The sequence below is a fragment of the Chlamydotis macqueenii genome, chromosome 2 (genome assembly GCF_036417535.1).
Source record: "Chlamydotis macqueenii isolate bChlMac1 chromosome 2, bChlMac1.mat, whole genome shotgun sequence".
In the NCBI taxonomy this organism is placed as follows: Eukaryota; Metazoa; Chordata; class Aves; order Otidiformes; family Otididae; genus Chlamydotis; species Chlamydotis macqueenii.
Window position 1 is genome coordinate 9,319,219 of NC_141557.1, and position 27,904 is coordinate 9,347,122.

At 37.6% G+C, this 27,904-nt stretch overlaps 1 protein-coding gene across 1 annotated transcript in view; it reads right to left on the reverse strand.

Annotated features, from left to right (window-relative positions):
• PTPRN2 (protein tyrosine phosphatase receptor type N2) overlaps positions 1-27,904 on the reverse strand; it is a 668,183-nt gene that overhangs the window by 13,056 nt on the left and 627,223 nt on the right. Inside the window, exons 18-21 of the mRNA XM_086741882.1 lie at positions 21,272-21,391; positions 19,992-20,158; positions 14,342-14,395; positions 12,222-12,286 (exon numbers count right to left, since the gene is read on the reverse strand). Coding sequence (XP_086598008.1) covers positions 12,222-12,286; positions 14,342-14,395; positions 19,992-20,158; positions 21,272-21,391 — 406 coding nt within the window. The remainder of the gene's footprint in view (positions 1-12,221; positions 12,287-14,341; positions 14,396-19,991; positions 20,159-21,271; positions 21,392-27,904) is intronic.

Consider the following 27,904-nt stretch of genomic DNA (forward strand, 5'->3'; position numbering starts at 1 on the left):
TTGGAAGTGTTTTGCTCAGGCTAATAAACTATGAAGTCCAGTAATAGATGGAGATGCCAATTTATTGCCATACAACAAACAATCTAGAAGAAGGGTTAAAAATACTAGGCTGGAGAGCACTGACAATTGGAAAAGAGAACACAAAATGTGTCAAAAAGGCAATATTTTCTATCTTTTCTCCCCACCAATACATATCTGTCTGCTTAACAGTGCTACTGGTTTCAGAAAATAAAGAGGAGGGATAAAAGAGGAAGCATTTAAAGAATAAAGAACTGCCTTTCACCTTTTGACTGTATTTTACTCCGCAGGAAATAAATTTGTTTGTGTTTGTGATAGGTTCATTTTTCACAATGGATTTCATTGCTTGTTTTAAATGAATGTAAAAGTGTAACTTAGTGTGAGACTGAGCTGATGTCGTACCTGTAGCATTGTGAAAAATGACTGTGCAATGTGCAATGCTGTCTTTTTTTTTCCACAGAACATGCATTTGCAGTAATTCACTGTGAGCCAGATACTACTAACCTTCCCCTTGCCCTTAGCAGCTCAGTGAGCTCGCTGAGTAAATACCTCCAAAAGCACTTCCACACCCGTGCAAGGCAGATTTTACCTTCAGTAATTAACTATCATCTTCCCAAAGGCTGGAAGCGTTCACAGTGAGTGCACAACAACCCACATCAGGAACATTAACCGGATACACCAAAAGAAAACATGAGAAGATGCAAGCTGAATTCCCTTTTGCCCCCAAGGAGAGACGCGGTTTCTGAAGTTTAGGGTCATATCCTTTGCAACCCTTTCTCTCCCCGCAGGCACCAATGCAGGATACATGCTGGCACTTAACAGCTGGTGCTCCTGATTAGCAGATCTCAAGAGGTTAAAGTGTTTGCCCTTAAATAGTCGCGTAACTTGGAGTATCCAGTATGTCATAAAAACATGGGTAAAAGTTGAATTCCCTTTTCCTCCTGCCATAAAGAACAAACTAGCCAAATTCTGCTGCAATATGCTCCATGAGGTGACCAGCAGCAGCTCACAATATTTAAAATCATCATGAATTACCTAATGTTAGTTTTACGACTCTAATAATGAAATCTTCCCTCTCTTCTCCTCCCCCTAAACATGGCAGGGGACCCATTTTGATAAGCACAAGACACATGAGAAACGCTCCGTGGAGGATAATCCCTTCCACACGGCAGCAGCATTGCTGTCACTGTGATGGTACAGGAATATGACAGACAAAGTTTGTCGAGAGGGGTAACATCTTTTAACATGTCAGCTGGGAAGAAAAAATGAAGGTATGTCATTAAAAAGTGTTTTTCAGGTTCAGCACACTATAGAGCTTGTGCACCTGAAAATGTGCCTGCTTTTTTTTTTTTTTTCAGTTATAAGAACAATCAGCATTAGTTATATAAATGTATGAAAATTTTGGCTTAATTAAGGCAAGCTTTGAGATTTTATTTTTACGTAATAGGCTTGAACATACTTGCACTGAAAGCAAAGTCAAGTTCTATTTTATTCATTACTAATGAAAACTGCAGCACAGATTCTGCAAGACTGATAGAATTTTATATTAAAGGGCTGTATTAAAAGGAATATTTTAGATTCTAGATGCTCTGAATTTTTTGTATATTTATAAAAATAAAATGATCCTTAAATACTTCATCAAAGCAGTTATTTGTGGGGGGTTTCTTTTTAAATAACTCAAACTGAAGAGTTTTCTTTGTGATGTTTCACAAATACATATCACTCATAAATATTAAATTAAAAAGGATTTTTCTAGCTGGGAACAACTTTCAGATCTACCAGCATATATCCTCAAAAAGATATGATTATAACTTTGCAGAATGGCTATAAATTTGTTACTGTGAGTCCTAAAGGATGGCTCGGTCATTAGGTTGCTATGTTTAGATAAATTTGAATTCTCTTCCACACTGAGACTCTGACTTCCTGCACCACTTTGGTTAAATCATTAAATTCACCCTTTGTTTCACAGCATCATTTATAAAATGAAACATCTTTTTCCTACCTAATAAGTTGTTATGAAGGCAAATCCATAAATGATTACAAGGTACTTGGACACTTGAGGGGTGAGGACCTAGATAGATATTCTTTTTTCCCAAATACCCTTTGCACCTTTCTCAGCCCTCTTTCTGTTCCCCTTGATCATAAAGGGATTGCAAAGCTGAATATATGATGTAGGAGTCATGCTGACTGGTTTTAAATGTGGGATTATTAGCACTGTTACCATTTCTGCATAAGGAGATGATGATGATCTGTGTGGAAATAAGCATTTATCACAACAGAAAAAAAAAAAAGGAGTATTAAGAGGAATACCGAAATGACCTGTCAAGTGCCTTCCTTTTTTGCAGCGTAAGTATTAAGTTTCATTCTAGTCAGATATTATGTGCTTAATGCATCTTTTGGTATTTATTATATTCTATAGATTTTGAATTAGGCCTTGAAGGGCAAAGGGACTTGTTAGGTCAGATTAAAAACTGGCTCGTTAAAATCTCAAAGGAAGAGTCCCTAATACATTTCTTTCTGTTGCTGTTGCTAGAAGCTGAAAAAGACCCAATTAATATTTGCAAGATGCTGCTGATCAGCAGCCTTTTAGCCTCAGAGTCAGGCATGGCACAGTATTTGCAAGGAGTTGGGAGCACTGTGGAAGAATCACTTGTAATGTTATGAAACAGCAAAAATACACGTGAGAAAGAAAATAAGGGCAAAAATACAGTGTCAGCAGGGACAATCAGCTCTCTCATCACAGCGTGTCTGTGCTTAGGAAGAATACAAGTGGTTTTTGTGTTTGGGTGATAACTGCATGACTCATGCCTAAAAGTGATGCTTCATGGTCAAAGCAAACTCATGCACAGTAGCTTTACGCTGCCTTTCTTCCCTCCCTGTGTGAGGACTGACAAATACGCTTCCTTGGGTTTAGTACAACATTTGCTGGCACTGTTCTGCATTCAGCTTTGCCTTAGCAAGGAGGCAGACAATGAACTGTGGAGATCAGAGGACAGCAATCTCCTGAAGAAGGACAGACAGTAACTGGATCCAGGTCTGCCAGGAGCCTAATACACAAAAAGACCCCATCTATACTGCTGGCTGTGATACTGTACAGAAACAGAAGTGGGCTCTCTGGGGAGTTAGCAGAGTAAATCAGCATTCATGGACTACTACACTGTCACAGCTATGCTGTTTCCAATGCCCACGCTACCTGGACATAGCACAGATATGCTATAGATCTGTGATGCTCCTAAAGCCCTAGATGCTTCCAGCTTCCCACTAACAACTTCTAAAGGACAGCTTGTGTAGCTGCTCCAGCGAATGTTTGCCCCATTGAGTACTTAATGTAGCAGTAAAACATTTAATCACACCATATGAGGGGCAACTCAATCTGATTAAAGAAGAAAGGGTCATAACTAGGGGGAGTGTAACACCACTTCTTCACTGACCATTAGTTTTAATGACATACCGGTAATATTTACTAACTAGCTAAGTCTCAAAGGCCCAGCCTCATCTCATCTACTCCAGCCATCCTTGAAGTTCGAAGCAGAGTTAGTCATCTCCTCTCCCAGCAGCTAAGAGAAAAAGGCGAAGCTCTGATGGGCAATTCATTTGCCTGAGAATTATCCTCCAGAGGTGTATATTGTTCTTCATTGATGACTGAGGAGACCTAGACAGCTAGGTTAGGCGAGATGCTTAACACTAGATCCTTTAAAGTTAGCTGAAAGGAACCTGGGTTGAAAAGAGTTGAGTTTCTGCTCTGCGGTTTCAGGCTCCTGAATGCTAGAATCTGCCAAACCTAATGCTGTTTGAGATCTGTGTTTTGTGTCTGTTGCCTTCCCCTCTTCCTTCCTTCCTAAGTTTGGCAATCTTGATGGAAACGGCAAAAGAAAAGCAACATGGAACCGCAATGAAAAAATAAATCAGATGCAGTAGCGTGGAGGGAAGGCTGTGGAAGTGAAAAAGGCATTGTAAGAGTAACTGCTGGTTGTACAGTGCTCTGTTGCAAAGACACAAGAGTACTTTCTTGCTCCAACTTGCATTGTCTGAGTGCCCATTAAATAAAAACACTTGTAAATATTAGTGTTAGAAAAGAGCTGAACAAAAGCTAGAAACTACAAAAATAAAAGCAATTTTCATTTGTAGTTATCTAGATGTCTGCTGCTGTAGCTGCTGGAGTTCTGCTATTGGCCCGGAGGATTATTTGATACTTTTTGTGGAAAGAGAAAAGCATCAGCAAAAACCTACTGAGGAACACACTTTTAAAGATAACAAAAAAGAGAAATCTATTCAGGCTAGCATTTTCATTAAAAGTTTTTGTTTTCTCTCTGAGATGAACAAAATCTGTGCACATGCATGCATGTAGTTAGGGGTGGACCCAACCTGAATCTGTGAACTGTCTGTAATGTCACACAAAATATTAAGTGCTTCTATACACCTAAAAATGACCTGAATTAAAATTTTGCTAAATTTATTAAAAAAAAAAAAACAAAACAACCAAAAAAATCACAATAAAAAAACCCCAAATGTACAAAGCAAGCATATAAATAGAGAAGGGAGTACTTAAAGTAATAAAAGTGAAGTAATGAAAATTATTGTGGCAGTCACATAGAGTATACAGTACGTAATGTGTTATTGTTTACACATTTTATATTAATACTTGAAAACTGCATGATATAAATGTAGAAATGTAAATGATATGGCTTTGTCAGTACAGAATCCCAAGGAAGGTGATACAGAAGATGGAAATCGTAGGAACAGCCTAATATTTTAAAAACTGCTACAGGAAAATAATGCTTCTAAGCTTACACTGATTTTAGCAGTCTTGCAGGGATAGAAATCCAGTACTGACATGTCGGTTTTTAAGCTAATATCCTTTGTTAATGCAGAAAAAACATGCAGAAACCACTCCCTGTAACTGAATGCAAATGGATGCTAATTTGAGGCCAAATCCTTTCGCACTTCCACTGTGCATGAGAATATGTCACATCACATTCTATACCATAAAGGAATTGTTTCTCTTTTACATCTAGATTTCCTCCAGCCTACTCAGAAATTAAAAATAAAATGAACATGCCTAAATTACTACATGCAAGAAATAGAAGTTAATGAGTTGTACTCCATATGGGGTAACATAGCCCATAATCATCTATGGTCACTCTAGAAAACACCAGCACACACATCTAAATTTAACTTACACATGCACACACACATGCATACAAAGGATAATGACAGCAAGAATTTGCCTACTTATAGGTGTTCCCCAGTATCAGCTCCCATAGAGTTCCACACAATTTGCTCCTTTTAGTACCTCTTCAGAAATTGCCAGTGAAATTACCTGACAGGCAGTTCACTTCCACATGCTGAATCAAACATGAACAAAGTTAAGATGTTGATTGCAAAAATGACATTTCTTAAATGCACCTCAGTTCACTCTAAAAAATCCTGGAGTCCCCTTTGGAAAGTGTGAATTTTCTTTTCAGGGGACACAGAAATAGCTCATCCACATGAATCTATTAAATTGTAAGAACTACATTTTACGTTACTTTCATTTTATGTTCCACGTAGGTGGCAACGCTTTCACAGTACATGGAGTGACGTGAATAAAAGATGCAGCTATTATGGATTAATTCTTTAATGAAGTTTATCCTTAAAAGTGACTAGGCTGGTCCAGCCATAGAAGTTGCGGAATAATTACCCTTTAGTTCGGTAACATACATTGTACCCTTTACAGCCAGAAGACTACCTACCATCTGGTCAATTAAACACTTCTCTTCAAGTCCTTCTGTGGACTGCTGCATGAGATCGGCTACAAAAAGGGTAGTTCTTCACTCTGTTTTCCAAACATTTGCCCAGCTGCTTCTCAAAGCGACAGCACAGTACTTCTATGACCAGCTTTTCCACTTTTGCATATTCTCACCTACCCATTGTGTGAAAAAATGCATCCTAAATTCCTTATCTGCTTGTCTCCTCCTTAGTTTCAGTCAATGACCTCTTGTTTTCAAATTAGTCATTATTTCAAGCTGCTTACAGACATCAATACATTCCTTTCAGGGTCTTCTAACGCTCTATGGGGACCCCCCTTCATGCTCCCTTTCCCAAGGAACAGTCCATGTCTGATCAGTTTTTCTTCCCAATGCATTTGCCCCAAACCCTGAATAATTAGGATTGCTTTCCATCACACTTTCCTAGTCCCATATTTTTTTTCCAATAAAATCTCTAGAACAGCAAATAACTCAAGAAATATGGCTTTTTTAGAGTAATCCCTGACCACTAAACTATAGAAAAAACCAAAGAGCCAAAGAAAATACATAAATAATGTGTTTGCTTTTTGTTTGGTATCTCTGTATGCCATGAAGGAAACCATCTAAAAATGCAGGCCGTATGACATACACTAGGAAACATCAGCCAACAACACCTTCCCCGTGGTCACTACTTCATTTCACAACAGAAGCTTGTAGAACATGCTACTTTTTTATCTCCATTTTATGAACTATTAATCACTGACTCTATAGTGCCAATAACGTGTCAAAAGCTTTACAGTTGTATGCGTCAAAATGTGATTGTTTTAAACAGCTTGTTTTAAAGAGCAAGAGTTCCCTGAGCATCACAGGCCGGACCATAAAAAACTGTCCTATACATTCCCTGTACACTTTTGCGTGTAGCTGGGGGCCCAGCTCTCATTGTGATTAATTATCTGCTGGGAAAGGCTGCAAGAATGAGCACTATTTGCCTAATTGTGTTTCCAGGGCAACTCATTGCATAAAAGTTAGAATACATAAATGCAGTTCATTTGAAAAAATCAGCCTTATAACATATGATGTTTACATGGACATTAAGAGCTTCCTTCAGAGACTGAAATAGCAACATTTCAGATTTACACAGTTAGCACTATTGCTGCTGAGAACCGAGGCAGCCTTGTGGATTGTGCAATAGTGTACAAAGCAAAACCTAATTTTTTGGCTTTACTGGTCTGCATTTTTTTTCCTTTTGCTAGAGATAATAACCTATCTCACACAAATCTCAAAGACCAGCAATGCGATTGATTCAGACTTAGAACCTGAAAACAGTTACATTTTTAAGTCCTAAATTTTTCTGCCATAATTTTTTCTCCAGAATACCATCTATATCTAATCTCACTTCTTGCCCTCTTACCATTAAATACCACTTAAAAAAAAAAAAGTAGTATCTCTTTTACACTATATATTCTCTTTTATACTATATATTCTCTCAACCACTGTATGACACATAGTATGTGAAGTTTTATTTACATGGGAGAAGCTGGATCCTGGGCTGAAGAAATACCCCCTTGTTCACCAAGAGCATGTCAGAAGTAGTCTGCTCTAGATTTGTATCAGCACAACCAAACAATAGTATTTTCTCAGACTTTGCATAAGGACTCAAAAATACGCAGATTGAATCAATTTTAACACGAATATGGGCAAGTATTTTCTTTCAGAAAATCCTTTCAGAGAGGAGCTAGCCCCACAACTTAATTATGATTGTTAAATCCACACAGCAGATAAGGAAAATCTCAGCAAGGGTTCAGATTAGCCAAAATCATTTGATCACGATGAGTCAGAAGGCGAATTAAGGAATCTTTTGTTTTGCCTTAAAATGTCACGGTATAAACTGCATCTGCTCAGGAGCTGACTCACAAGACCCTCAGACAATAGGGTAGCGGGGCCAAGGAAAGGACTTGGGGAGATAACCTCCGCAGCCAGCCCAGGCCAAAGCGAGTGTGCTCATCAATTATAATCCAAGCTTTTGAATGTGAGAGAATAAACCATTGGTTCGGCTTTGCTAAATCAAATCTTTTTGCTGGGTTTTAGAATTCAGAAATCAATACTTTAAAAGTATTTTAAAATTCATATTCGCCTTCCCTTTGACTCATCTCATTCCGGCCAGTTCAAACACAAGAAAATGGATGGTCAGCAAACCCCAAGCAGCTGCTGGCTGGATTAATATCTAAAAATCAAACTATTATCTACACTACCCAAGCCTCTCAGTTCAGAAAAATGAAACTGGGAAGACTCATAATCTCTTTTTTTTTTCTTTTTCATGCCAGAAACACTCAATAAAAATGTCCTGCAATATATCAAACTTTTAGTCACTACAATAAGCCTGCAGGAAAGACAAGAAATGAGAAAATTCTCAACTTTTCTCTAGATCATATAAAAAGAATAAAAGCTGATCAGCTCGGTTACTGTGAGTTTGGGTGAGAAAGGATATCAAGTAGACTAATCTAAATCAGTTTATCGTCCCTAGTAACAAAGGATAAAACTTGTAAATGCATCAAGAACATTGAATTCTCAGCAGAAATCAGCCTCAGAAAAACAGTTTCTGTCAAAAATCGAGCAAGCATTGTTATCTACAAAACCAGTCCATTATCATTTTTTGTATTTATTTAAATCATGCAAGCGCACATGGAGTTGAAATAAATCACTTTTCAACTTCTCCCTCACTAAAGCTTGTCCTAAGCTTTCAGTCAGGGAAATGAGGTGTGATTTGGTAACTGTCTTAAAACTGCAATGTCCATGTAAAAATAGCACAATAGTTAAATAGTTATCATAGTTAAATCAAGTTAAGTAGCATTTTAATGTGTTACTGTAAGGCTAGATTCGACACTTTCATTTTTGTTACTACTGTGATGGGGTATAGGATCAAGGTCTTGTAACTGCTCTGCATATGAATCTAGCAAGAAAAATAATTATAGCAATAAACTACACAATAAATAGCAGCGCTAAGTTACTGGAACAACTGAACAAAAGGATACACTTGCATGTAAAACTTTCTGCTGACACCACACAGGAATGACAGCACTGAATAGACACTGTTGTTCTCTGACTGTTCCAGTATCTAATAAGATTATTTCACGTGGCTGTTCGGAGTGAATGCACAGATGCAGTCATTACATTTACTGCACAGAGGACAGTGAAATTCATTAAAAACCCAAGCCAAGAGGAAATCCTTCCTGACGCTGTGCGGAGCCGGAGGGAGTCCCGCAGGCCAGCGCTGCATGGCTCTCAAGGCCTCTGGGGGCCAGGAAGGCGTTTGCTGAGCGAGGGAGGGCTCTTGCAAGCTCCATGCGAGCTCTTGCGTGCCCTCCTGCCAGCTCAGCATCCCCCCTCCAGGTACACCAAGGGGGCACTTCTACCCTCGATAGGGGGCACTTCTACCATTCTACAAGTGCAATAACATAGGTGCTTTGCCTTTTAAAAAAAAATTTACTCCTGCCTTCTTGTATTGTTTGGGGCAGTCAGTCTGACATGGTGAGTGTCAAGCAGAAAATCCTCCCCAACTTTTTCTCTTTTCCTCTGCTTTAGGAACAGGTCCCTTACTGGTGGTTTTCAGCATCTAAAATAATATGAGGGACAGCAACAGGCAAGACAGTGGAAGATATGAATTTACAATGTGTTTAATAGACTAAGTATTAGCACTAATTCAATGAGCAGTAGGAGAAGAAATTGTAAATGACAAAGGCATTTACAGTTAACTGTCTAAGAGAACACAGGGAAGTAAATAATTACATGAAAAAGGAGCTCCTTTTCTCAACTTACCCTATTAAAAAGCCCACTAAAGAGCCAAGGCATTTATTGATTGCTTTCTACTTTCCCACTGCCGAAACTAAGTACTTCTCTATTTACTTTGATTTAAAAATGCATTATTGTCTACTTTCTAATAAACCAGGCAGTGGAACAAGAAACTCAAATTATTCTAAGTTTATTCTTAAAAGTCCGGGGTTTTTTTTTTGGTTTTTTTTTTTGAAAGACTGAAGGCCTTAATCCTTAAAAGCCTTTTTGAAAGAAATGTTACTAGATGCTGGCCTTGCAGCTGGGCCCAGATTGAAAGTGCACTTACATTTTTATGTTTAGCGCTGAAGGACTCTGAAGTTAGCCCTCGCACTCCACATAAAAGCTTTGGAAAGGGCATTCTTTGCCACTCGTGCAATTCATTCTCTAAGAAAAGGAAATGGAAAGAAAGATTTCATGTCCAGGGCTTCAGGCCTTTGATCATTTGATGAACATTGGATCCTCAACCTGGGCCTCCAGCTTCTCAGGCCAGACAAAGAGGGCCCCGGCCGCACAGGCTGGGCCTCGGTTCCCGCCCGAACAAAACCTTTGGCGGCCGCACAGTGTGACAGCCTGGGAAAGGCCCACCTCAGCAGGGCTGAGATGCCTGCTCTGCCCTTTGATCTTTCATTTAAACCCCAGCCAAAGCACCAGGTCAGGGGATTTTGCATCGCACACCCCCATGGGCAGAGGGGAGCAGGTCAAGAACAAAATGGGGGTGACCGATCTCCAAAAAGCTCTGTGACGCCTTTCTCTGGCCAGTTTCACATGACTTGTCTGGCATTGTGAAGCACTAAGCCCACACTTAAAATGGAATTTGACATTACATGGTACAATGGAGTCAATAAATGGCATTCTTCAGTGCTTTTACAACAAAGTCAACCCTCCCTTAAGTGGCTGAAAGCCCCAAGCAAGAAAATACTTCTCATTTACTTCTTTATGCGAGTAAATTGCATATACTTTAAATCTAGTTTTCATTGCGGCTTCTCGTTGCTGATGGCTGAAATGAGCTGAACAAATAAAAGGTCTACATTAATTTTATAACGTACCATTTCTTCTATTTTTAAAGACTAGGTTGTCATGTGGAATGTAACAAGCATTGGAAATATCTCCATATTCTTTCAGAGTGAAAACCTATTTTCCAATGAGTATGAAAAGCTAATCCCATCCCACTGAAAAAATTATTTTCAGTACAGTGCTAAGGAGAAGGCAAACACACAACTTCTTTTAACTTCAGTAGCAAGTTCCACAGGATGCTTGTGGGCAGAAAATTAAGTCCATGTTTGACAAGACATGTTAACAGTCAGAATAAAGAGAGGAAAAAATGCTAAACTTTTCTTTCTAAAAGGACAGGACGCCACTACGTCCTACAGGATTTGGATACGCAGGATGCAATAGATAACTGCAAAGCATGGTGTATATTTTTACACTAGGTACAAAAGTATGTCTCTGTTAGAAGATTTTAAACAACAACTGTAAAATGATTAAAGAAGTTCAAAGTTCAAAGAACTAAATATAGTTTCTCTACATAAATTAATATATGTTTTTACAATTAATAATTTTTCTTTAATAGCACATATGTGTGTAATGCCAGATCAAGGTAGCTTAAGTACTCAGCTTAAGAAAAGCAAATCACTTTTTTTTTTGTTTATTCTCACCCTCACAAGATTTCTTTTCCTCTTAAAATGCAGTTCTATGAAACTGTGATACAAACATGGCCAAAGGCACAGGGTAGGGTATAATATATAAATAAAGTTGACTATTCCGTCTTTTTAACAAACAGTCAGGTTTACATGCCTACTACCCTCCTTCCTTTTGAAGACAGTATCAGTGTTAAAAATTCACTTTTGTTCTAACATACAAAGAGTATTTCAGGGTGTCTCAAGTGCTTCTCACCATGAACCATTTACTGATCAACAAAAAGTAAAGGAACAGTTCCAATCTCTAGAGAATCTATAGACTTCATTTTAAACAAACAATAGTATATATTTATGTTGACAGATGATTTCCCATTTCATAAAATTTCATCTCAGAGATAAGGAAACCAAGGAACAGAACAGTTAAATAAATTTTTCAATATTGAACAGACAGTGGCAGAGCTGGGAACAGAGCATTAGCAGATTTATTTTCAGTCCTCTGTCCTTTCACTACAATCTTTTTCCTCCTAAGAGACAAATTTGTGCAGCACATGGGGCCCTCCCTGGTACCAGCTCTTCCAGGTGCCTCGGTGGCAATGGGGAGCTACAAAAAGAAAAGTAATCACATTTGACCATTGTGGCTGGGTAGGGGACAGGGGACTGGGCACAGTCATGAAGTGACCAAGGAGGTAAGTCATGTAACCACTAAATAAGGATTGTACAGCTCCATGATATCTTCTTCTAAAAACTGTAACAGCTATTTTAAATGACAAAGTTAAAAATTCAAATACTTCTCAACAGCACAAAACCCACCTGCTCGTTCACAAAGCATTTGTGTTCAGGTTTGTTGTTTGAAATGGCTATGAAAGTAAAACTTAAGAACCTTCAGGAAAGAGTACAATTTGCCTCTAATTTATTCTCAGATTTTCTGTGAATATTGCTCCCCGCGTTGTCATGGCAACAGAAGCACATATTTCAGTACCGAGGAAGTAACAAGCCTTTCCATTCTCACCTTTGGCCATTTTATTGAGAACCATGTCAATTAGAATGTAGGTTCCACTTCTTCCTGCACCATCACTGCCAACAGAAAGGGAGAAAGAAAAAATAAAGCCTATCAATGTGCATCTACACTCAACATGAAGGTACCTGCCCTCAATGTTATACTGTTACATGCAGGGGGAAGAGGACAGAATGAGGGGCTAAAATAGGGTACTGAGAGAGGAGAGGAAGCTTGCACTGAATTAGTACAAGCTGTTAATGGAAAATTAACCATTAACCTGCACGGATAACAGAGCTTTGTTTTGATTTTTTAAGCCAAGTCGTGTTTCTGCAATAAAAGCCCTATAAAAAAACTGGAAAAGTCAGTAACTCTAAACCAGGATACCATTTCTATTCAAAAAGTGAATATAAAATGAGCTTATAGTCACTTGTATATGAGGTTAGGAACCACAGAATAAGCTAGACCAGAACATTATCCAGAACAATCCCGAACGGTTGCAGATTGCATTTAAACAGGGTGGTCAGAGGGAATGCATAGAGACCTGTCTGAGAACCAAAATATTGGATTACTGAGGGCCTGCAATCTTTCCTCACTATACCTCACAAGTGATTTGTTTTTCTCTTTTTACTGTTGCCTTTAATTTTTCCTTAGTTGCAACAACCAGAAAAAAATATTATCATGTCATTCTTGAGAAAGAGCTCTAACTTTTGTGTAACATCAGCTCTTCCTTAGAGATGTGAGATCAAGCCTTGAGCGGGGGAAGCTCCCTAATCTGAATGCAGCTTGTGTCCCTTTCGGAGAGCAACGTGTAATTGCCAGCCTGATGCTCTTTTAGAGCTGCTGTTAGCAAACATAATTAAGATTTTAAGTAAAAGCTTTTTTTCTTTCCCTCCCCAAAATTTTTACAAAGGTGCATGTGTGACCAATTAGACTGGTATGTAGTTTTATTAAGTAAGCCATTATTTTTATTGATAGCTCAATTTGTGTACAAGAATTAATGAAAGAAAAAAATAATAGAACAGCGTGAAGCACGTTATTACATTCTGTTTACAGGCAAGGCTATGAAACTTAATTTTTGTAAGTCTCTGCAGACAAGAGTTTTTTTTTTCTTTCAGTGACTAGATCACTGCTTAAAGAAAAGGAGGTAATGGTAATAATTCTTTTCTTTCTATGTGTAGGAAGGGAACAAAGACACAATCTTATTAGTTAGGCTGAACAAGAGACAAGGCAGCAATCAGGCCCAATAAAATAAAAAACTACTGAGCGGATGGTAGACATTTCCCTCCACCACAGTAAGGAAAAAGCAAGAAACTTGAAGGCTCTTCATTCTGCATCAAATGTTTCTTTTCTCAGGCTTCTCAAAGCCAATGCAAACAAGCCTGCTCCAGAGTTCACCTTTGGAGAGGCCTCCTTGTATCCAGTGGAAGGTGAGAAACACGTCCCCTCCCTCCTCACGCCCACCCTAAGTGGAGTGCCACATGTCAAACAACCTGCTTCTTAGCAGGGTTGGTTTTCTATCTTTCCTATCTACAAGAATATCCTCCATAAAAAAGTGCATCATTCTCCTTATGACACAGAACCTCCAATGGCAAAACCAAACATTATTACGGTACAGTTTTCCGTTGACCTGCCCAATAGCTTTTGTGTGCATCTATTAGACTGTTGGGCCTAAAGATAATCTGTTTAACAGATTACTCAATCTCTGGGTAGGTTTCCACTCCCTGGCATTGCCCTCTTCTTATCATGATCACTAAAAGCAAGCAAAAAAGAAATAAAACATAACTGAGTGTTAATAAAATACAGAAGACTAAATGGGGAGGTAATGCAAGGAACCACTATCATTTTCAGGGAGATTTATGAAATTGAAGTGCTACCTATATTGGAAAGGGTGGCCATACATTGTTACGTTATGAAACAACATCTATCAAATCATAGGAAAGGATAATTTTATTATGAATACAGATCCTAAGTACTAATTAGCATCAAGAAACAGTTATATTAAATACCTTCAACTTACCTCACTATCTGTTTAGTGATTCATCTAAAGTTTTAATTTGCCCATATTGTTTATATCTATATTAAAGTCTTACACATACAAATCTCTCTAAAGCTATTTTAGAAATGGTACTTGCCTGCAATGAACAACTACTGGACAAGAGCGACCCCTGTAGCACTTGTTTACTTTTCTGAAATAAAACAGACACAAAAAAGTAATTAAGCACATTAGATACTGTTTCTTTAGCCAACTGTCAAAAATAAGCAATAAGAAAAAGCAAATACTGCAGTCTTTAAAGAAACAGTCAGGTTGATAATTCCCTAATACAACAAGCAGTTGTTACATACATAATCTTGTTTAAAGTTTGCTTCTGCTTCGCTGCTGTAGAAATCTCAGAAAACATCCCATTATTGCTGTTGGCTAGGCAAAATAAATGATCTCTTTTCTCAAATGTCTCATGTCTTAGCTCCAAACCTAAGATTATCATGAGATACTTTAATCTCAAAGCTAACTTTGAGTTCATGAGCTTGCTCAAAGAAATACTGAAGGGCATCAAACTGAATAAAAAATAAAAAATATCTATTCCAGTATACTTTGTACAATGTGTGCTGAGTTGTAAAACCAGTTCTCTCCAGAAAGGCAAATACCAAATCTCCTGAAAAGCTTCTCAAAAAATTCTAAAATGTAATCTATTGTAGTAAAAATAATTAAAACCATCAGTAAGTTTTACTGCTTTAGTTCTAGTGCAGAAGTCTTAGGTATTTAATATTTACACATATTACATTTATTGTCTTCTCCAGATTCCTGGTTAAACATTCTCAGTGGCAACAGAATACATGTGAAGGCAATCAATAAAAGTACAGCTATAGATCAGGTCTGCTGATATGTAAACTCAACGACTGAAGCAAACCAAGATACTCAGTCTAAGAATAGAGCCCACAAAATTGGCTTAAATCTATTTAAATTGCCTTACAAAAAAAAAAAAAAATCCCAAACCCTCTCTTCTGCTCTACGATATATTTTGCATGTCAAGTGTGTTACAGGCCCAAAAAACTCCATAAAATATGCACACATATGCTAACAAGGCAAGCTGGATAAAGACTAAAATGGGAAAGCGTTGCTTGAAGAAATCAAAACTTTTGTTCAATTTCCTTGATGAGATGTTTGAGTTTACTGGGGCTAGAAGGTCTTCTATAAAACCATCTCACAGGGCAGCTGCTAAGGGGTGCCCAGACACTCTAATAGTCCCCACCTCAGCACAAGTGTTACATGGGATCCAGACTGCTAAACCGAAGTGAGCTGCTGGAATTTGGCAACTGTGGTACGATGTTATTATGAATTTTAAAGCATAACTAGCCTACTGAATCATTTAGCTCTTGGCTGCTCATCTATGCACTAACATCTGTGCTGTGAAAACATGCATGTATCTTTAAACACTGCTTACAGTATAGCCTGAAGATGCCTAAACTTCTAAATCTGACAGGGAGACGGGATACCTGGAAATCAACCCAAACAGGCTACGGAGATGTTGGTGATGTCCCATTAAACTGTGTTTTCACATTCTGCTTTTTATTATTTAAGATTCTAACCAAACCTGATAACAATATTAAGTTCCTGTAATGATTCCCTTTAAACATAAGAATTCAGGAATTTTTCATAATTCTTACTCTTTTGCTTACTGATGTAAATCATACTTGCAGAGATGTTCTACCTCTATTTATATTCCCTGGATGTAAGTAATTAATGCAGTAGAACAACATTCTATGAAGTAAGTGAGTCACTGAGAAACACTTGACCTTAGAAGTTAAATGGACCGTTTATATGTCCATAAATGCATATACGTGTGGCACTACCAAGCAAAACTTCAGTCACTTCAGCTGCAGCAGAGTTTTCACATAAATGAATCATTCAACTATTGGTGGACATATCTGAGGATCAACTCCTTTGATATAATATGAAGTTTGGTATTTATTTTTTGCACTGTACAGTAGATTATATTTGAAATGTCTGTAACAACATCACAACATCTGATACAGTCAGCCAGCTGGTCATCCTCCCCCCTCCTCCCATCATGTGCATTAGTAAAGAGTAATTTCTGCATTTAAAGTATTAAATACAAGCTAATAACTACAGAGGAGTATTTACCATTTCTTTTTCTGCTTGTGTGGTTCCTTTGTTCCTTGTATGGCACCACAAATATGATATTTGCATGTTGTGACTAGCCATTTACTGAAGTCCTAATACAATTTCAATGGCAAATTTGATCTCAACCTCCCAGTAAATCAGACCTCCCAGTAAATCAGACAGCCAGAAACACATTTTAGGGAAAGACACCTTATGTTTGTCAGTTTTATTGAAGGCGTTTCAAAGATCTTCATTATCACACATTTCAGAAAACACATTAAAACAAAGGGTTTCAATCCAGCTGGTTCGTAGCTTTATATATAGTTTATGAAAATATTTAGAAGTGCAGCAACATCTCTTTTCATTCTTAGTTCTGGCTAATGAGAGTGAGCTGAAAATTCATCAGTAAGCAAAGTTCTTGAATGTTGAAGAAAATATATATTTCATATATATATATATACATATACAGGAAGAATTAACTTAGAAAGAATGATTAGTAATACAAACCAACCCTTGGCTCATTGAGTGAAAAAGAAATCATCATGCAAACCATCAGCAAGCAAAGGTCAGAGGTCGTTAGAGGCTCAGAAAAGGGGTTTCCCACATTGTCCCTGCAGCAGAGTCACAGTTTCCAATGATCACTTTTGTGACTATGCAACTGGGCTCATATTACTAGCTGCAACATCACAAAAATGACACTGGCAACCGCTAATTAGCTGGCAAAATAAGAATTTGTCCATTTTTAAAGTGAGCAGTGTTAGTAAATGCCATTGCACACAGCGAGAAGTGATAGCATAATAGATATATATTTTAAGCAAAGCCCTCACATGTGATGCTAATTATCTTTTAGCTTAGCAGTCCCTCTTTAAAGTGTAAATGTGCTCCCTCTGGGCTCAAGAAATATTTAATTACACATATCAGTGCATGACTAACAAGCTAGTCCAGAGCAATAATGATTGGTCTATTGTTCAAAATGAAATTAGGACTCCAGAAGCATTTAAAACTGACCAGTGGTTTCTGTAGTAGCCTCACCTCTCAGGGACTGTCTTTTGCACAGATTTTTAAAATACATAGAATAATCTCTTTTTGGCAATTTATACCTACATTATGAAAGTATGACAGATTATTCCACAAGGTTTAATGTATCTGCTAAATGTAAAATCATCTAGAACACTGTCTGATACATAGTAAGAGAAATGTAAGCTTTCAGTTTTCAAAGAGACTTGCAAAATTTACTTCAATAAAAATTTTAAGGTCCATATTTCCACAGACTCTGGGCAAGGTAATTTTGGGAATCCAATTTTTCTTGGTGATGAATTATAAAAAATAGCGGGTTGGTTATGTATATGCTTAATTTCATATATGTATGTGAATATATAAATATACACACATATCCATATATATATACAAACACACTGAATGCACATAAAAACATAGATAGATTAAAAGGAATGAGAGCAGCCCCTTCCTAGCACTACCCTACTACGAGTACGGTAGCGCTGTCAGATGTTTATTTTGAGGGCTTTATGACTCAGCTGTCATAATCCAGCGGAGTTTGTACTTTAAAACAGGAAGCTTCAGGTGCAAAACATGTATTGTATAAATGAATTCCAAATACATTATTTCAGTAATGGTGCATTAGTTTTTTTTGTCGTTAAAAAACCAGCAACATCAGATGACCAAGAAAACTGAGATTCACAGACCAGCTATTGTGCATGCCAAAATTCCTTTTCAGGCAGAATTTTACTATGCATTCAGTATTATGAGTTCATTGTACAAAATCTGCACATAGCAAGTGATTACAGTACCCTACACTGGACTGTGAATACATGTGAAATTAACACTCAGAATTCAATTAAATCTTAACAGGTTCATTCCCACACCAGCTTTAAATACAAAGAATGGCAGGTCCACTACTTTTCTCATCTAGTTATAACTTTTCTTTTTCAAAGTATTCCACAACAGTTCTTCAACATGGCTATTTAACCTTTACACAATGTCACTCTGAGCAGTGCTTTCTTGACCATGTGAACTGTGACTTACTATAGACCTAATCCTGCCATTCACACAGGGACCCCAATTCTTACTGAAGTAAGTCAGAGTTGAGGTGCTCCCAACTTCAGATATCCTGGCTCTACAGGCTCATTTATAGTCTAATTAGAATTGCTAGCAGGTTTCCTACTAACTTCAAAAAGAGCAAAATCAGACTCTGTGTTGGCTCTGTGCTGCAGCCTTGCATGGCTCAATGGAACCAATTCAGAATTTTCACTACAGAAATTCACTACAGGCAACTTCCACGGTACCACAAGCAAAGGGAAATCAACCTAGAAAAATCCCATTAAAGTCTGAACCTGAAGAAGAAAACTTTAAAAATTCAATTACAATTTCAACTCCAGCCTATGGCCATGTTTCCTTCCTCCACTATTGCTTTTGCGTTGTGACTCCATAGCACATCCTTATATTCTTACTCAGCCATAGCTCCTAGTGACTCGGTACAGCTGTACTCTGTTACTTGATCTGCACCATGTGAGATGACTCTCTGCTTTGAAAACCTTTGCAATACGTACAAGAATACTGAAGCATGAAGGGTGGCATTTATTTTTAAGGGTAAAATTTTGCCAACAGACAACTGTGCAACCAGCTCCCGTTGGATATAAGCCAGCTTCTCTCCTCAGGTGCAGATGCGTAACTCCACTGGCATTAGTCAGAGCTCTCAGCACTTATTGAAAGAAACAAGTTCGGACCTTTTGAGCACTGAGCCCCTTATAATCACTTTGGGGAGTTGTAGGTAATATTGTAGTTCAGAGAGGAAAACACGCGATTCCGCAGGCCACGTGTGGATTGAGAACCAACTCTCCAAACCTCCCGGAGATTCTTTTCATTAGTCATAAGCACATCGCTGTGGATTAGCTGATACATGCTAACACCTACACACGATGCACTGGGCACGGTTTGCAATCAAATGAAGATTATTTTGCTCCAGTATTTATCATGCATGGCTTTAATTTTCAAATTAAAATTTAGATAGACACAGCAAACATTAGAGAAAGAAGCAAGGACTTTCACAGGTTTTGCCTCTGTATATTTGTATTTTAAAGCCACACTGACTTTCTTTAAAATTTCAGAGGGTATGCTTTGTCAACATTTGCATCTGCTTTCTCAAATTTCCATCTTCCTGCAGCCAAAGAAAGTCTAGAGTCCTACTGTTTGATCCTTACGAACAAACACTCCCATGGGAATGCAGTTATTGCCATATGACTCCATTGTGATTTTTTTTTCCAAGCGTGCTCACACTACATAATTTATTTGTGAGATTCCTGCAATAAGGATCATAGGGGAGCCACACAGAAAGCCTGGAAGTTGCAGAATGGATAAATACTTGCAAAACAAAGAAATATAGAAGCACTGAAGAGCTGTACAAAGAGAGAAAAGGTATCAATCTCTAAATGGGAAATGAGTATGTCTTAAAACCAAGCAACATCTACGTGTGAGACAACACTAAAAATCAACCTACTGCAGATTTTTGTGTTAGTTTAGCATTGTGGCCTCACAGGCTGAGGAACCCCTTTCAAACCAGAAATATTTAAAGGACAATTAAAAGGACTAGTTTATTTCCTCAGGTCTGTATTGTCTTAAATGAACTGTCATACTTTGTGCTTTACCTGCGGAAATCCAGAAGCGATCTTGTGGAAGCAGGAACCCTCTGATCGTTCCAGCTGAGGAAGTGGAACTGTGTCACTGTGCGGGTCTCGTTCGTCTGCAGGTTCTTCAGGTAGAAGCTCCTCACGAGGAAATCCTCGCACCAGATGTGCTCAGAGACAAGGTTTACCTACGCCCCACAGGAAGGAACACACGGAGATCAGCAATTTTGGTTGCAAGCCACATCTTCAGGAGCACAAGTGTAAGATATCTGGGATGAAGGAATTGCATAACACTTTTATATTTATTATCAAATTGGTCAGGGCTGGGAAAATACTTTTTTTAATTTAGCAATCAGTGTAGTTGTCAGGAAGGGGTTAGCTGTCACTGCTATTTAATGAAAACAATAAAAAAATCTGGATAGTTTTAATGAAAAAGGAAAAATCACTAAATTGAAACTTTATATCATTATGTGAATACAAAAGACACTGCCTGAAAAAAATGTTAGACTGCTAGTCGTTTTCTATTCAGAAATGCCCACAATGGTCTTAAAAATTTGAGTTGAATTCACATGAGAAGTGAAATGTCTGATTCTTCTGCTATGAAGAAAAATAAGCATTAAAAATGGAGCTTATTTGCAGAGTTAATCGTTTAGAAAATGAGTTTGTTCACTTTTTGTTTAAATAACAGTATTTCTTCACATTTTCCCGTTTTTTGTCTTTGTCATTGTGGTATTATTTTCTTCCTCTGCTCAGCTGGACAACTGGAAAAATCTGATAGCCATTGTCAATGTTACATTGCAAAAAAACTAGTGATATATTTTGGGCTAGAAATGTAATGCAGAAAATAAAAACATGTATTTGTTGTTGTGACTGAGGCAAGCGGTAAAAATAGATAGCACTAATTACTAAAGCTATATAGAGGCTTTTCTGCAAAGATATACATACGGCTTTCCTAAGGCAAAATCCACTAGTTCTAAAAATACTATTTTCTATAAAATATAAATACACGGTTTCACATTTCAACCACTTGCAAAACCATTTGGAAAACAAAATTGTTGTCCTGTTTTCATTGTAATACTTGGCTCACTATTTACTAGATTTTATTCAGGGGAAACTACCTTGCTGTTAAAACTGCGCTCAAATTGTTTGCAAATCTAAAATGACTCAAAGGCACACCAAGTGTATTTAAGAGCCCTCAGCTTGACCTCCAGGTAAGATCGGCGTAAATACCGTTTTGCCCAATATGAAATCAACCCGTGCACTTACTGTCACGTTTACAACCAGATATTTTCTGTAGGTACCTCGTAGATGTGGTAGAGGTTTGACCCTTCGTCTGGCCAGTAGTGGTAGCACTGTTTGACTCCGTTTTCCGCGAGGGGTGTCAGCATGACAATAACGACACAGCCGTTCTCCCAGACCATCTGCAGACAAAGAAAGACACCGTGGCCACATTGTGACTGCCTAATTACTGCGTGACATGTATAATTACTGCACTCAGACACACAATCAAAATTTATTCCATTCACAGGAAATTTATTTCATTTTCATTAGACACTTTTACTCTGCAGCTGCTTTCAAATCCCTGAATAAACTGGCATCATATTTTGCAGGCGTCCATGAAATATTAAAGAATTTCCAATGATTTCAATTTGGGTCTTCCACAAAATCTCTCCTCCTTCCTGGTACCGCATTCAGCTGCTTTTCTGTCAAACTTTTAGATCCACAAAGGGAATGCTGAACAATGGTTGCAGAACACACAGCTATTTAGGATTTGCCATTTAATACTGAACAACATGGATCTACTAAAGTTGCGAGTACTGAAACCTGTTTGTGTCCTCAATCCTGTTTCTTTTTACAGTCTATCATGTAGCAAAAGCTACTAAAGTGCTGCATTGCTGAAACAATCACAAACTTGCATCTGAACAACAGTAATGAGGAAAAGGCAGGAAAAACCCAAACCAAATCTGTTCTTCCAGAAACATTTCAGATGGAGAAATTCTCCTTCCAAAAGCACATTTATAAAAGATTTGTTGCAAACGTGCATTACTTTCTCTTTCGTCTTCCTTCCTTTCTTCCTTCTTTTTCATTTCATTTTTCTGCCTTTATTTCTCTTTTTTCTTTTCTTTTCTTTGCTTTTCTTTGCTTTTCTTTTCTTTGCTTTGCTTTTCTTTGCTTTTCTTCTAATTCTTTTCTTCGCTTTTCTTTTCTTCTCTTTTTCTTCTCTTTTTCTTCTCTTTTCTTCTCTTTTCTTTTTTCCTTTCTTTTTTTTCCCTTTTCTTTTCTTTTCCTTTTCTTCTCTCTTCCCTTTTTTTCTTTTTTTTCCTTGTCCTTTTATTTTTTTTCCCCTTAACTTTTTTGTTCTTTGTCTCCCTCCACCCCCTCTTACCTTCCTAGCTCTCTTCCCTCTTTTACTTTCCTTTTTTTTTTTTCCCCGGAGGTAGAGGAGAAGTCCAACTCCTGCTGCTGACCATGCACTCACAGAGCACAGGTACAGCGGGAACAGAGGAAAACAGTGTATCTTCACTGTCAGCTCGACTGCTTAATAATTTAGACCAGCTGCAGAGTAGGATACAGGAATCCAGTGCATCCTCAACTAAAGGATTTGTGTATGTCTCCCACAAACAGCAGAACAGGCAGAGATGCTCTGGTCTGGCGTATCTCTGTTCCAAACACAGCCCATGGCTAAACAAAAAGGCTCCTATGAATTAATACCAAGCAGCATAATCACTAAAAACTGTTATTATTATGCTGTACATTGATGTTGTATTTGCATACAACATTCATTGTCTTTTTGCTAGCATATAAAATTACTGAATGAAGAGTAAACTGCTCTTTTTGTCAAGGGTTATGTTTATTTCACAGAAATATTTATAAGCAACTGTATTGACATGTAAATTTTGTAAACAAAAAAGGTCTTTGTCTAATCTGTGCAAAGATGAGATGATACATTCAATTCAAGGATTATTTTTTTAATTACATATCAAATAGAAAGGTTTCCCATTCATGGATAATGATGTTGTCTTCCTTTTTAAGAATAGCTTGCATGTAGAGAAACAAATAACATTTTTCATCCTTTTTTTTTTTTCATTTTGCAACATAATTAAAACAACTTTAAAAACCAGCTTAGAATTATTTAGAGACATGAATCTAGCATTTGCACAGAATAGGGTTATTTAAAATTTTGAATAGAAGTGGGGAAAAAATTACAGTTGAATGAAATGAATAAAAATAATCTTTCTCATCTTCTTTTTTTCCCTTAAAAAGATTTTTAAACTAAAAATATCTATAATCCACTCATTCTCCTATTAAAAACTCACAATGACACAAAACCAGCAAAAATAATTTAAGTTGATAGATAATTTATTTTATAGACAGATGTAGATTTATCATTTGTATCTTTTTTTTTGTATTGCATTTGTTTTAGGCCCCAGCTGGCAACCTTCTTTGTAAGGAAGATGACACAGATTTCATTCATTCTAATGCAGTTTCACCTTTTTTAGTCAGCAATCAGTCTAAGATAAGAATTCAAAACATGTATCTTACTTTGAAACTAGCCCCACTAAATCAGTACTTTCATCACATAACGATTTAATGTGCCTCTAGAAGGTATAGAAGCTCATTGAAGCCATTACGAAAATGAGAAGAAACACAGTTTTTATGAGTGTAATAAAAATACAATGATCTAGACCATAAACTAATCATATAGCACTCTGCTTGTGCCACCCAAGTGTAACATTATAAAAGCCCACTCGTTTAGAGAGGAATCCTTACAGTTTGGCAACCCTGTTCATTGGTTCGAAGACACAGCATTTCATTAGAGAGGGGCTGTCTGCATCTCTGAAGATTTCATTAAGCATAAATCCAAATGAGAGTTAATTTAAACAAACAATTTCAAAGTTACTCTGGGGTATAATATTTCTTTTAGGTCATTGTGTGAAAATGTAGAAGTCAAATCTACTAAATCAAGAAGGCAATGCAATCTAGCGCGGTCATCCCTGTTACAAGCAATTGTCACTGCATCTCCAGTGCTTACCATTGAGATGGGATTTTCACTAAGACTCACAGCCTGTGACTGGAGGACTACAGCATTTTCTTTGTTCACTTGATAACTTAAATATTAGACCATCAGGCTGTTATCTGGATTTCTTTCCAAATAACACAGAAGCGGGATGATTCAAAGGCAGTTCGCAGAGTTTTATACTGTTGCCTGTTCATTAACCCATCTTTAACTTGCTGATGGGTTTTTCAGAAGCCACATCTCCTAACACCTAACGCTTTGCAGTGCTCAGAGTGTCCAGACACAGCCACGTGCTAGAAAGTGGCCCGAAGGAGTGTGTCTTTGTAATTATTGTAGGAACAGGTAGCACAGACCTGGTCTGCACAATCCCAGTACAGTCTTTGGAGAGGCTCCTCTGGTTAACAAAGAGACATTTCAGCTAGGCTTGGAGAATAAAGGAGGCTCAGTTGCAAATTCACAGCAATTCACATAATTCTGAACTTTGCGTGCTTGCACAATAGAAAGTAACTCAATGCATGTGATATAAGAATAAAGAGAATATAAGGTCCTCATGGCAGAGGTTTTTCTTTTTAGGTAGAGCCCAGCAAAATTAAGCCTTAGACTCCAAGTGTTAATACTATTATGGAAATAACCACATAAAACTAAACTTATTTAGCACAGGCAGTTTCATGTTTGTAATTTATGTTAATACTTCCAGGAGAAGAAGAAATGTTGAAGGGAGTATTCTGAATCGAAGTGATAAAGTCTGAGTTCTGTACAGGAGCTCACTACAGAGCTCCTCAACCCAAGCTTTGCTGAAAAGGGAAGGCAGTGGATCAGTTTGTGTGACATGGCTACCTTCAGCCTATATGCCTGGAGAGTAACACATTAATGATCTTTAACGAGGTTCTGCTGTATGCATCATTCTCAAAACATTTCTTAGACAAGAAAAACACCATCCCCTTCCATTTATTGCAAACTAAAGACGGAATCCTGCAATCCAAAGATGAGCAGTGAGTTCGATATCCGCAGGATTCCCTGTTGAGGAAATCCACCACGTGTAGAGACCTCATGCTGTGGTTAGCTACCATGTCAGTCCCATATAAAGGGCTTCTGTGTTCTGACGAATTATATTTAGGACAAAGTACTTGTGAAGGAACACAGAATTGGTGTTTCAAGCAAGGAGTCACAATAGGAGAATCAGTACCACAACACTGCCACAAATTTGATAAAATACCTGGTTTTGAAAGCTTCTATTTTAAAATGTCCTTGTTTACTAGCTTGTAAGTAAAATGGTTAATATGAATCCCTTTATTTTTTTTTCAGACACTTCATCATTTTGAAGCTTCTTTTTATAATGAATGATCCACCCTAAACTCCTTTTTCAGTCATTTTCTTATTTATTTTAGTGATGGGGAAATGACATAATATGTGCTCTCACCAAACACTCTTCTTTTGACTGGGACTGGTGGAGAAGTTTCTAAAATGTGATGATTTAAAAGTAAAAAATAGATGGGATAATCAGTTAAATCCAGCCTGTTCACTGAAAATAACAGGCTAATCACACCAGCTGCTTTCTGGGAGAGATCTCCAGCAAACTAAAGAATTCACCTCTTCAGTCTTTTAGGCTTCCTAAACAGTTGGTAAACACAACTATTTGGAAAAGCAGACAAACGAGCAAACAAAACCCAAATAATTTCTAATTATAATCAAAACTGTATACAAATAAAGACAACTCCTAAAACAACCACAAAGCAAGGTACTAACATGTGCTGTATAAGATAATATTCATCCTATTAAACATCTTAAAAGTAATTAAGTCATCTGTGACTTCTTTCAAGTTCTCTGTTGGAAACAGGAAACTGTATTGAATGGAGACAGTCAGAAAACGATACTTTCTGGAATGTTTTAAAACCCAAACCCAATGTTTTAATGGGTCACAAAAAGGGGGGCTTTTAACTAAAAAAAAAAAAAAAAAATTGGGTAGAATTTAGATTTTTGTTATCAAATAGAACTTCACAATCTATGCGAGTCAAAAGCAACCTTTTTTACAAAATATTCTGGTTAAAAATGACTTCTCATTTTGATAACAAGTGGGTCAAATCTGGCAAAGTTAGAGCTGCCACTTGCAAAGTCATAGCTATGCCAGACCGCTAAGCAAATCTGTAGGTTGAAAAATTAAGGATCAGTGATGTATGTTTAATTGAAAAAATTAGCTGTCTCTTGCAGTTGAAAAGACAGCTTCAGAGAGGACCATATATAAATACATGGTAGTCAGGCTGGCTCCATGTCTTACGTCCCTGCTGTTGCAGCAACACTTGTTTGGAAATCAATGGGAAAGGCAAACTAAAGATGACTGTATGTGTTGCAGTAACTTCTGCTTTCTCAGAGAGACATAAACTGCTCTTATTCTTCTCAGTAGACTTCTAACTCAAGCCTTATTATTAAATAATTTTAATATAACCTCTATTTAGTATTGCAGTGCTGACAAAACAACATTAAGAAGGGAAAGTCCAGCAAAATTGCCAGTAATTCGCTTTTTACTTTAGTATTGGAAAGGTGGAACCGAAACAATAACGGGATAAAAATTTTACAAGGACCACTTCTAAGTACCTTCTCCAACTGGAGCCATAATTAGAAGTCAGTGTGGTAAACGCACACTTTCCTGAATGTCTATAGAATTCCTAATGCTATATTTGTTTCACATGGCTTGACAAGTTACTAGAGCTCTAGGGGCTACTGTTCTGTGCCTATCTCTCCCTTGCTGTTTTTCTTTTATTAAATTAAAATATGCATATTTTTACACACTGAATTGCTTTGTGTTGCTTTTCATCTGCTCCTCTTTCTGAAGGTGAGGATTGATTAGACATGCAGGAAGTCCCATTCCAGGCAATGAAAATAAAACTTGGGAATCGAGGCTGCTTCAAAGCACTGCGTTTTGCACAGAAGAATAAAATACAGGAAAATAATTTAGTCTGTAAATTAATTTCAGCACTCACATAACATGCTGAACTGGGAGCACAGAAACCAGCAATTAGAGCAGGAGAGGGTTTGGGACAGTTGCTCCTACTCAGCCCATGCTCTTGGAAGACCAATTTTGCAGGGAGACTCATTCAGCTACAGGGACATGGTCTTCTGCCCACTGAGATTTGCCCTTGGAGATCACTGATGACTAATCCCTTTTACACAGGAAACAATCAGCTGACAGTATTTTGTATTTCTTTTGCTGAATTAAAAAATGGGAAGAGAAAAGCAAGTGTTGCCAAACAGACATGCAAAGATTTATCATGTCCTCCAGACTGCAATTTAAGAATTGGATTCTTAACATGCTGATGCAATCTAGGAGGAAAACAATAGTCAGTTTTTTAACTGACTCTGATAATACACTCCTGAATATGGGTAGAGACAAGTTGTTCTAAGAACAGTTTTAGATTAAGACATGTAGGATTGAGGGTAATTAAAAGCAACCAAACTTCCTGGCTCAGATGAGGGCTCTGGTCTTTACTCCTGGGACTCTCTGCACTTCACATTTAATAGTCTTGCAATAAAAAACAAGATCTAAGAAGGAGAGATGAGGTCTACCCACTCCTAACTGTAGGCCACAACCACAACAGTGTAAATTTCTGCTCCAGGGAGCTTTCTTTTTTTTGTGTGTCAGCAACAGATGTTAACAAGACGGGTAAAGAGTATTCTCAGTTCCAAGGCTATTTCATGTATTGGTGAATAGTTGAGGAAAGATGGGTTAATGAAAAGCATGAGTCTGATTCAGAACATGTAGGATGAAGCTTTTTCTTGCTTCTTGGAGGAGCACCCTCACCACAAAGGGGCAGCACCTGAAGTCTGTCTTCCTGGTTTTTCTGGTCCTGACCACTCGGTGGATAAGGAATTGGCTGGATGGGCAAACTCAGAGAGTGGTGGTCAATGGCTTGATGTCCAA